Genomic DNA, 12,311 nt, shown 5'->3' on the forward strand with positions numbered 1-12,311 from the left:
TGGGAGAGCCTGGCTGTGCCCCTTGATTTTGGGGACATTTCCACTATAACATGGTATCATGCTGCCACCAGGAACCTAACAGCTGGAGGAATGGCATTTAGGATAATTTATTGTGCAAGTCCTTGTAATTTATGTAGCATTTCAAAATCACTATATGGCAAACTCCATGCTCTTCCTCACCTTGCCTAGAAGAGCTAGTTTGCACCTCTTCCAGGATCTCACCTAAAGCAGCCCCTGCCCATGGCAGGCAGCATCCAGTTCCAACAGCTCAGCTGTGTCCCACAACAGCTACAGGGGATGGGGAAGAAGCTCCTTCCCACACCCCACTGAGGTGCTGAACCACTGTGCAAGGATCCAATGCATGAACTTTGGGTTCACTGCCCAAAGGAGCTGCTTCTTCTGCTGGAAGGACAGGGAGTGTACCACCAATGCAGGCATTTAAGTGCACATCCCTAGCTAGGTAGGACAGCCTGCTCAGCCAAGGAAGAGATCAAAAAAACCTCAACAAACAACCAACCAACCCAGCAGGAACTGCTGCCTTTTTCCTATACTAGGTAAGCAGAAGCATAACTTATTAGCCAGCTGTCAGTAATGGAGGCCTTTTCTAGCACATTCAGCAAGTCCCACTGCCACTGTTTGCAACACAGCCAAAGAGCACCAGTTTGGTCCAACGTTTCTACAGCAGTTTTTCTGGTTCAGACCTCTTGCAGCTTTGTCTGGCAGCAGAGTTAACACATTTCCAAGAAGCTAAATGGGGAAGGGGAAATGCAGACAGTTGCTGAGACATTTTGGCAATTGGTTAAACAAAATCTGTTGCACTAACGAAGAAAAAAAAATTAAAGAAAAGCCACTTGCTTTCACTTTATTGCAATTCAGAACAACCAAAGGCCTCCAAGTTCATTCACCCTCAGTCTCTCCTTTGCTATGCAGATTCATAACATCCCATTCCCTCCCATGTGTGAGGCCAGGGGGAGACTAGGAGACTACAGGGTGACAGAGAGGGTCCCCTATTTCTTCTGTATGCTTATAAAGTTCCTGCTGGTCCCTACAGAAGCTGACAGAAAATAAGCTAGGGCAAGGCAGGATACTGCCAAGTGGGACAAGGCACCATGGCTGGGCATGAACCACAGCAGAAGCCATCCCTAATTTCACAAAAAAGTGTCAGATTTGATCATAAGTTGTTCACAAAAGAGACTGATGTAAGGTATTTAAGAATCAGAAATATAAACATTTGCATTTGGTTTTTTTTATTGTTTATAGTCATTTAAAAGGTAGAAGTTTTTAGAAGTTTGCAAGTAAGTCAGACCCAGCCCCTCACAGCCCTCCAGACTTCCAGCACAGCTCTTCCAGTACAACCACCAAGCCATGGAAGTGCTGTGATTCACACAGCTCCAGTAACCTCATTGGAGAGCCAGCACCTCCAACAAGAGCCAAGTCAGACCCAGAGCAGGGCCTCAACAGCAGTTTCAATAAGGACATGTGGCCAGGAGAAATGAGCACCACAGTATCAAGTGTAAGAGGATGGGGACACCAGAGTGTAGGGAAGTGCTGCACAGGCCTCACATGGTGATAAAGCACAATGATATGGTCATAAACAGCAGTGACAAGACATGCAGACAATTGTTCTTCAGAGTGTTCAAGAACCCCTGTGTCCTCTGGGACCTGCACTGCCCTCAGCCTGAAGGAAATTCAGCTTTTATCGCTCCAGGGAGAGAACCAGCTTACAGGCCCTTCCCCTGGACAAGGTAGGAAGAAGCCCATCTTCTCTGATCAAGAGCTGCAGTTTGGAGATCCCCCACCAGGCTGTGACCAGTTAACCAAACCAGTGGAAATCAAATGCTCATTTTAAAACCAGGACCAATGAGCTGACCCAACAGTCCAGTGTCATGTGGTTTCTTCACAGGGTGGACATTATGCATCAATAAGGGTAAATCTGCCATAAGATTGTGGTTGATGGGGAGCAGTTAAAAGAAATCAACAAGAATGGTGGCATCCATTGCTTGTGTTACTTGCCAACCACACCAAAAACAGCTGCCAACTGGCTCCCATGAGGGTACTGGAGCATCAGTCCATTGGGTATCTGACTCCCTCAAGGTCTCAGTTTCTTTTTCTTCTTACGGTTCCGGTCCTCACTGCTGTCATCTGCCTCACTGGCACTGGGGGTCACAGCCTGCTGGATCACCTTCTTCTCCACTGCATATTCCTGGTCTTCTGTCTTGGGGTCTCCCTTAACCAAGAACTCCCCTTTCCGATAGGATATGGAAACATTGGTCCGGGGGTAGGTGCCATAAACCCTCCGGAGATCATCCTTCACAAATTCTGGGAGGTCTTTCCTTGGCCCAAACACCTTTCCAAGCTTCCCCCATTGAAGCTCCCCTCTCATTGTGAAGCCTTCTGGCCACGTATCTCGATACTGATCTGACCTCTGGCAGGCAGCATAGGGATGGTAGTTCGCATAGGGGCTGTAGATAGGAATAGGGACCATAGGAGGGAAGTGCCAGCTGTGGTATGGATGGATATAGGGACTGGAGGCACTATAGAGATGATGATACTCCACCTGACCTCCTGCATAGTCAGGGTATCTGTTCCTGTCCACCACAAAAGTGATGGGTCGACTGTAGAAGTTGTGCATGTGGATGATGGGAGGGAACATCACAGATCTGGATGTGTCTTCTGCTCTCCCAGGCCGCAGTGGTGGGTAGGTATAAGCAGAAGGTGGGATCATGGCTGGGTAATATTCCCGTGGCACAAAGCTGGACTGGTACATTGTACAGGAGCCTGGGGTTTTACACAGGGGGCACTTCTCTGGAGCAGTTGCTAAGTCTCAAAAGCTGTGAGGACAGAAGGGGAAGAGAATCAATTTATACTGGTTATATACATTTTGGGGTGAATAAGGAGATACACTCGCACTGTAAGCATACCAACTAATTAATAATTAATATAAGGAGTTCCCCACAGCTTGCAGGAGCAGTAACCTACCAAGAATAAGTGAGCCACATTGCCAGTGACTGCTTGTTAGCTCCTCTGCAAGACATTATTTAACCCACACATTTCTGAGTTGCAAAGATGAGAACAAGCTGACATAAAGACCACTGAGGGCAGAAGAGTCAGCCTCGTATCCTCATGACTTGAGTTTGCAGTGCTAGGAGGCAGCAAGACACTGCAAGGAGCTGAGGCCCTTGAGCAGGCATGAAAGTGGGAAAGGCAGGCACAAGGGAAAGAAACAAAGCAAGCGGGCAAAGAAAGGAAAGAGGCAACACAGCCCAACCCTGCTGCAGTCATGTCAACTGCTGTCCTGCCCAAACAAGGAAATCTTAAACAAATAAAAAGATCTTCAGCTGCCCTTGACTCTCCCCATCCCCCCAAAGCCCTGCTTTTACTCTGATAAGCAAACAAGAGCTGTACCTTTTGTTTATTTCTAGAGCAAAATCCAGGCACATCTACACTTCCTCTGACAAGTTCTCATGTGCAGGTTTCTCCTTCTGGTCTCACTAATTACCATTCACGTTTAAGTGCGCGTTTACCTTGAGCAACTCTGACCTACAGCTGAATTTGCTCCTAGCCTGCCTTTGCCAGTTATCCAAGCACCCTCCAGGGCATGAAGCAATGTCCTCCCATGACTCATTATCCTCTCCCCTAGGGCCAGAAAGGAAGCTGTATATAGCATAGGGTTGTTGTTTTTTTTGTTTTTTTTTTTTAAGAGTTTGCTATCAGAGACAGGAAAAGATCATGCATAGGACTATAGGCAGCAAACTAGATTTTTTTTCCCCACAGAGTTCAGATCCTGTGGGCTCTTCTTGCCTTAACTAGAGTTGCCTCTCCCACAGGTGTTAACCAAGAAAGAGAGATGAAAGTTCAGCTGTCCCCTAAGAGTTGCCTGACACAAGCAATGCTGGGTACTGCAAAATGTTTTTTTTTTTCTTTTTAGCTAGCACAAGTTCTTCCTTTTCCTAGAGGTTCATAATGTACATTAACTAGCTCAAGCCTTTTTTTTTGCCATGGGTTCAGGGGTAGACACCTACACTCCACAAAGGGAACAGCAAAACAGCACTGAAATATTCAGTCAAGACTAGGAAGCACCCTTAAACAAGACTTGCAGCCTTGGAGACAAAGCCCATCACAACCATCACCCCCTCAGATAGGAGGAAATTAAACAAAGTTCACAACCTACTTGCCTAACTTGCTCAGAATGACCACAAAAATCCAAAGGGGTGTTGTATGTCAATGGCAGCATAAAGTGGGCATGTGGAATAAGTGGTCTCATCTTGAAAACCAGTCTCAGCATCTCTTTAAGTAGCTCATTCATGCATTCCTTTTGAGATCCACACTTTATAAAGTGCTTGTATTTCAGAGCAAGTGGTCTGCGCAGAGTGTGCAGTTATTGCATCCATCATATGAAATAAAGCAAGCCCAGCTTACACCCCTTCTGCTGGGTCAGCGTGCTGCTCCAAGCCAGTTAAGAACCACTCTGGAGAAGCTGTTCACATCTAGCTGATGACCAGCTCTTGCTCAAAAGCTTCTGTAGCACCCTGCATTTTTGCTGTCAGCATCATTGCTCCCAGGTCTTCCTGGCAGCTGCAAGGAGAAGGACTGACAGGCCATCTAAATCACTGGGGGTTTAATCACAAGGCAGCCTGAGCACAGCTACTAATTGCTTTGATTTTACACTGAAGAAAGATAAGGGGAACAAGGTCGTGTCTTAGGACAGAAGAAGACAATCAGGATGACCCACAAGAGGAAGCAAACTGAACAGATAAGAAGGGGAAACAAGATGAGGATTAAGCAGGGCTAGAAGTGCTTCAGGGCAGCATTATCACATGCCCTACCACAGAAGCCAACACATTTCCCTGGAAGCAGATCACCCGGGGGGGGGGAGTGTGTTGACAGCCTACACAAGACTTCCAGCCCCGGAGGAAGTTTGCAAACCTGTCAGGACAAGCCTTGACTGGGTGGCCTCTGCCAGCCCCCCTGCACAGCTGCTGCCCTGCCCCTGCCTGCTCCCAAGCACAGAGCTCTCAGACTGCCCAGCCACAGTCTTACCTGCGGAGGCACCGAGCCCCAGCTCCTGGCTTGCACTGCTCCGAATGCTCGGGTGTGTTGCAACAAGGTTTTGGTATGCAGGAGCACAATGCTCCTGCCCTGCCCCTGCAGAGCAGCACCCTGGTGCCCCCAGGGGCTGACAATGCGATTTACCCCACCATTACACAATTGCCTGTTGTTCATACCGACCTTCAGGCTGAGCTACAGCATGACAAATCCACGTGTACAGGAGAAAAGGGCTTTGAGAACACCAGTACCAGCTTGCCCGACCCAATCCCTCAGTTACCAGGAAGTAAAAGCAGACACTGCTGCAGGGAAAACAGGGTTTGCCCAGAAGGTGATCATTTGTCAGGCCATCTGATGGCTGGAAGGCATCATTAATCAGATGCTTAAGAAAACCGACTCCAAAAACCAACATCAAGTGCTACCACTTGAAGAAGGAGTCCAATTCCCAGTTTCTTCTCCCCTTCCTCTTCTCTAGGAGACCTTATAGCACCTAAAGTACCTAAAGGGGGCCTCCAAGGAGGCTGGCAAGAGAATTACACAAGAGCAAGCAGTGATAGGACAGAGGGGAATAGTTTTAAACTGATGGAGAGTGAATTCAAATTGAATATTAGAAATTAAAACTCTTTACTGTGAGAGTGGTGAGGCACCAGAGCAGGCTGCCCAGAGAAGCTGGATGCCCCATCCCTGGAAGCATTCCATGTGAGACTTGATGGGGCTCTGAGAGCTCTAGTCTAGTGGAAGGTGCCCCTCCCCATGGCAGAGAAGTTAGAACTGGATAATCTTTAAGTCCTTTCCAATTCAAACCATGCTATGATCCACCTGCTCTTATTCTCTTGTTTCTCCAGTACCAGCAGCCAGAGGCTGGCCTGGTCTTGGAAGTAAATATGTGACAGCCTCCAACTCTTCAGGACCAACTACAGGACCAGAAAGGGAGAGGGGATCCTAGCTGATCTGTCTCTTCAGACTACCACCCTCCTTTGCTCCACCTTCAAGCTCTGTTATCCCTTGGGGAAAAAAAAAAAAATTAAAAATCACCACATCTGTAACTGAGCACTTGAATGTCCTGAGCAGGAACAGGCAAAGCAGACAGTAAAGCCTGAGCTGAACTCTGCTAAATGCTTGCCTGCTCCTGAGAGCCACTGACATCCATCAATACATGCCAGGTATTGGTGGCACAGACAGAAAGCCTGGATGGACAGACAGCAGGCTGTGCCTGGGAGCCAAGCCTCCCCATGCCAGGGCATCCAGAGCAGTAGTTGGCAACAGGAAAAAACAAGGGGCCAACACAGCAAGAGACAAGGCAGCCTCTCCTTTTAAGCCTTTCCAGCAGTTTTCACCTTGCTGGAAAAGGGTTCAGATCCCACTTGGCTGTTGCTGAATGAGACACCAGGCACAACAAAAAGAAAAGTCCAAAGATGGTGACAGAAAATTAACGTAAGATTGTCATCTCTTCTTGGTGAGAACATGATACTGCAGACTATTCCCAGACTTGCCAGAGCTGACTCCAGCAATTCCCTTACCCACTGGCCCAGTCATCTGGCAGGGCCTTTCCCTCCTCAAACATCTCAGTGGAGGTCAAGGGGACTGACACCACAGCTCCCAAAAAAAGGCCTGCCAAGCAAAGTGTGCTTCACACCAGCTGCCCCACATAGAGTTGCTATGGAACAACCAAGCAATGTTTGCAATACAAAACTAGAGAGGACATTTGATAAGAGAAGCTTTTGTTTCAGTCCTCTCAGTTACTACAGGTGATGAAACCACCAAAACAGAAATGCCCAAGTCTGGTAGGGCTTTCCTAGTACCTAAAGCAGCAGAAATTACCTGCTAAAAATACAGGGGACCATGGTTTTTCTGAACATCTCAGGGCAGTAGAGATTTACTATCACCTTGGCTAGCTTTGAATTTGGTGAGATTTCTTTTTGGGTATTTCTGGAACACAAGATACCACTGTGAGCTACAGAAAACAGAAAAAAGTAAATATTAAATTCATGCCAAACTTCACATTCTGTAGGAGAGAGACTGAAGTGAGCCTGCCTGTATCATGGGCAGTACCAACACACAGCTGTGCCACAATACCCAACATGTGAATCTTCATACAAATATTTCACCTGTCTGGAGAGTCTGGTTTCACCAAGTCCTCTGTCCAGCAGAAGCAGGGTCCCCAGGTCAGGCTGGCAGTTTGGATGGGTTTAGATACTGCCTCAGGGAATATGCTGCAAGCCAACACAACTGTGGAGACATTGGGCCCATGGGAGAGGACATGACCATCTAATTTACTGTAACACTCAACCCAGACTATTCTCACCTCATTCCATAGCTCTGTGATCAGCTCACAAATGAAGATACCATTAAGTTACCCTTTCCTCTGTTCCAGCACTCAAGCTTTCAGACTCTTCTTTCTAGCTTTTTTCCTGACCTCCACCTCCTCCCCCACCCCACAAAAAACCACAGATCTCCTGTCATTGCCCTGTAACAACTCCCAAGGGTACAGGGATGAATACTGCAAAAGCAGCAATTTCCCCCAGCCAAGAGGATGAAGAAGTAATGAGTTATTTACAGTAAGTCTCCCCATTTCGAGCAGAGTCTGCAGAATTGTTGCCACCTTACAAAGCTTTGGTAAAGACTTTTAAAAAAGAAAAAAAAAAACAGTTTCAAGGACTGCTTACAGTGAGATGTTAAAACTGAATGTTTTTATTAAGCCAAGGTTTGTCCTCCATCACTCTGGTGTCAGTCCCACACACTTATCCAGCATCCTGGTAGCTGGAGATAGTGCGTGGGAGAAGATCACGACAAAGCAGTTTCATATTTTTCCTTATCACTTCTATCCCTTTATTGCCAGCTTAAGGTCATGCCTGATTTGAAGTCTTTTCAATAAAACTTACCCAGGAGAAGACTCCCAAGTACTTCTTGGGGAGGTGAGAAAGCAGTACACAAAAAGCCACAACACAGTAACTTTGATCCTCCACCAGCAGTACTGATCCTTAGGACAGAGGCACCTGGCTGCCTTCCTAAATGGGATGCTTTCTCTTAGCCAGACATGCCTGGCAGCAACACAGGAATTCCAGGAAAATGCAAAAGCTTGTTAAAAGCTGGGCCTTTTCAGGCCTTCATTTTTATCTAGAGGACCAGATTCCCATACTAGTGCTGCTAAATAATGGAAAAACTTGAATTTTTAACAGAAACCCACTCACCCCCCAAACATAAAATAGCACCACATTTTGGTACACTCTGCAAGAGAAAGTCAGCCCCAGGAAAGTACTCCAAGAAGTGTTAAATACTCGCACAAGGGGTGACTGCATCACACCCAGTTCAAGGTACCATTACAGAGCAGTGATTAACAGCAATACAAATCAGTGCTGTAGAGAACAAGCCTCCACACATCACTAACCCAGTCTGAGGAACTCTCCCAGCAGTGCTGGGGCTCTGACCCTGTTTCCTCTCACCTCCTTTCTATATCAGGAATTACTTCACTGCCCAAGCCAACTGGAAGAATACCACAAGCACAGCTGATACAAGAGCTCCATGCACAATCCCTTCAGCTCAGCCAAGGGGGAGAATTTAACTTCTGAAGCCAGAAGACACCAGTCTCACCCTGCTGTTACTAGTGCACCATGAAGAAAAGAGCTCCAGCTGGCATTGGTAACTCTGGAAATAGCAGCTAATGCATACTACAGTCAGTCAACCCTTACAGAGGCCCTTTGAAGAGGGAATAGATCCATTTCAGCTATTCAAAGCAACATTCCCAGAAAGCACTCAAGTCTGGTGTGGGTCTGGCATTTGTTTCTGAGGTCTGTGCAAAGCCCAGACTCCGTATGAAATCAAAACACCAGGAAATGGCCAAGTCATTGCAGAGCAAGTCTTTACTTGACAGCTGTTATCCAAAAACCACCTTCCTGTATAACTCTGCTCAAATAGCAGTCAAATGCAACTCACTGGTGACAGAGAGGTTTGGAGCAGCCATTCCTACTCTGACTGCAGCTGCTGGGTAACACAGCAGCTCTGGAACAGCTGTGCCACCAAGAATAAAACATGATGAGTGTTACCATAGGGTGACTGCATCAGCAGGCAAGGCTCTAGAAAACATCCCTGCTGCTGCCAAGGTGATCCTGACACTGTCACCTATTCAGCCTCTCCCTGGGCATGCATCTGCTGCACCAGAGGACACATTTTGGAGATACTCCACAGTTTCTCTTTTTCTGACACATTCTCCTTTCAGCTTAGCCTAATTTCTGTGTTATTAAAGCTTCCACCACCACCATTCCTATCTTCCCAGTAGCCACTGCAGGCACCCTTTACATCAGATGTCTTCCTCACCTGAAGTTCAAATCTGTGTCCTATGTCTCAGTATCCCAGCCACCATTTTATTTCTCATTTAAACCCTTTCCCAGATGCAGCTGTGTATCTAGACACTACTGTTTTTTTTTAGTTGAGCATATTTTAATGTGTATTTCATAACATTCAGTCATTAGGATCCCCTCCATGTTAAAACACAGCCTGCACAGACCTGCTCCTCCTCTCACTCAAGAGTTCATCTGATACCCATCATCTCCATCCACACATGTTCTTCAAAGAAAAGATCTCAGTACCAGGTAGGTCAAGCTTCCAAATGAGAAGGTCCTGGTTGAGCCCTCAGCTGTGACTTCTGCCCAACTATTCCCCTACATATCACAGTGTTGAGGGAACAGACTCAGGGCACTAATTGTATCAAGCACACCAATAAGTCAACTAAACAGCCAATAATCTCCTTAATGCACCAGTAGCATCTCAGGGCTATTTATACCACTTTGCACACAGCTATGAAGCTACTAATCAAGTCTTACAAACCACACATGATGCTGTTGAGTCACCCTTCCCTCCCACAGCACTTAGCACTAGGATGCACATCTACCCCACTTTGCTCTGCCCTCCCACAACAATTCTTTCCAGGATAGACCTGATGTAGAGTCCAGCAGGTTGTTCAAGGAGCATCACTTCAGCACTCCTGTGAGCTTGAGTCCTCAGGCTCTGCTATCATCCAGACACCTGCAATCCTTCAGTCAGCTGATCTCACTTTTGTCTCATTTTATACATTACTCTCTAATTTCAGGATCCACTTTTTCTGCCACGTTCATGCTTTCTTTACCTCAGTCTCCTCCCAAACAGCCAATCCACCCAGATTATTTCTTCCTCAGTTTTGCCACATCCATAATTAAGCCTGACAATTCTGATATCGTTACCTTGGTAATCTCAGCCTTACGTGGTATTACTGATATGGTGCAGGTGGCCTTGAAAGGTTTTACCCTGCAAGAGCTGCTTCAGACACTCCATAATTATTTGGTTCCTCCTGGTTATATATTGTTTACTTTACACACTCCAAGACAAATCATTCAATTCCAGCCTTAATTCCCATAGCCAGCTCCAGTTACCTACCAGGACTTTCTTATCTTACACAAAGACAGTTTGCATAACAGAACAACATGTTTTGTACTTCCACAGCACCCTACTCTCACAGCTGCTCGATTACAAGTCTTTGTCCTTGAAGTGCTCTTGGGAGAGTCTCCTGATATCCTGCAAAGGAGTTAATGGATGATACAGCTTAGTTCTCCAGAGGGAGGTTGTGCCCACAGTGGGTTTCCTCTGTTGACAAACACCAGTGTCACAGAAAACTATTTGCATTTTAACTCTTTCTCCTTTAAATAGATCCTATGCCCACATATCCTGCATTGAGGATGGATATGCAGAAGTACAGAAGGCATTATCTTATGGACTTACACTACATCTTCCCAGAGTGTCAACACCCTAAACAGTAGGACAGGAAAGATTATCCGCTCTTTGGGGTTGTATTACATACAACATACCCCTCTGGCATATAAGGGAGTTTTCTGTTACAACAGCAATACACACTGCATTTCTAGTGTAAGTTCAAACATCTGAGCTAGAACTACCCATGGAAATACTGCTCTTATTGCATCCCCAAGGCAGACAGCTGCAGCATCTGCTGATCTACAACTTTGGTATAACTTTAAAAAAAACCAACCAACTACCTTCTGTTATGTACAGAACATAGCTCACAAATAACATTATTGATTTTTTTAAAATCGGAATCAAAAGAAAATCTTATGTTTCCAGGAATACAATCACTCAGGCTTTTCTGTGTCATTTTTTCCAAATTAAAGTGTTTAAAGCCTCTCATCACACAACAACAATGATTTACATTAGTATCTTCCACAAGCAGGTGGTGCCAGGAATATTACAGAGTAGAGCACTGGCAGGAGTCAATACTACAGCCAAGTTATGCTACTGTACATGGACGGGCACCCACATGATCAAACAGCAGATGTGAAAATGGCACCACCTGCAAAGGGATTTGTGTTTTTAAGAAGCCAGGCAAAATACAGAACATCTCAGTCACATACTGCTCTGCTACTGCAAACATTAAAGATAGCATATAACTGCAGAAACATTGCAAAACAGCCCAGTCTATAAGTGCAGAACATAGAGAGAGATTTGCTGGGCATATGTGTACTCACATGTGGAGAAAAGACAACCAGGAGAATGCCTTCACTTAACCAAGGAGCAGTAGGATACACAACCTGATCCTAAGAAAGCAGGTTTTTTCCACAGGCTCTTTTTCACTCAAGTACCTTAGGGACACACAGAGAGTAAAGAGATACCCTAAGATACTGCATTAGACCTAATAGAAGCTTTTCCTGTGGTAACTAAGGCAGCAAAACTTGTCTGAACATGCCTTATACCTTAAGATGATAACAGGAGGCTCATTCCTTCAGCAATTACATTACATGCTCAGACAAGGAACAAGAATACAGGATACAGGTAAAGAAGCAGCTAAAATCAGCACATAAAGCCAGCATGGAAAAACCTCAAAAGTACTCACCAAAACTTCGGGTTCTTTCTCAAGTCAGTAAAACTTAAAGAACTGTAGCCTTTAAAGCAACAGACTAACTGACACAGAAAAGAAGCCCCCATTAAGCACTACAAAAATAAACCTTCCACTTTTTTCTCTCAGTGCTACTTCCCCCCAAGCTTTTTACTCACACTCAGCTACAGCTAAGCTGGTATTTGTACTCACAGCTCATCCAGGTTGTAATTAAGTAAGAAGCCATATCAGTGGCTCCCATCAACACTATGTTATTGTAAGCACCTGCACTGTGCTAGACCTTTACAGGCAGAAATCTCCACAGGAGTTTTAAATAGGTGACTCCTTCTGTAAGGTCAGCTCATCATCACCCAGCACAACAGCAGCAGTAGTGCAGCTCCTTTGGGAT

General features: G+C 45.8%; 1 protein-coding gene across 2 annotated transcripts; it reads right to left on the reverse strand.

The window, feature by feature from the left end:
* Positions 1–1,230: 1,230 nt before the first annotated feature.
* On the reverse strand, positions 1,231–11,663 carry C8H10orf95 (chromosome 8 C10orf95 homolog). Of its 2 annotated transcripts, none has more exons than XM_036385841.2 (2): positions 11,556–11,663; positions 1,231–2,831 (listed from the first exon to the last, which is right to left on the reverse strand). In XM_036385841.2, exon 2 carries the CDS (start codon positions 2,765–2,767, stop codon positions 2,090–2,092), a length of 678 nt encoding a protein of 225 aa, XP_036241734.1. In that variant the 5' UTR covers positions 2,768–2,831; positions 11,556–11,663; the 3' UTR covers positions 1,231–2,089. The 2 variants fall into 2 exon arrangements, with proteins under 2 accessions (XP_036241734.1, XP_036241735.1); XM_036385842.1 differs by lacking the exon at positions 11,556–11,663 and adding an exon at positions 9,633–9,667.
* Positions 11,664–12,311: the final 648 nt, after the last annotated feature.

This window comes from Molothrus ater, chromosome 8 (genome assembly GCF_012460135.2).
Source record: "Molothrus ater isolate BHLD 08-10-18 breed brown headed cowbird chromosome 8, BPBGC_Mater_1.1, whole genome shotgun sequence".
Lineage (NCBI taxonomy): Eukaryota > Metazoa > Chordata > Aves > Passeriformes > Icteridae > Molothrus > Molothrus ater.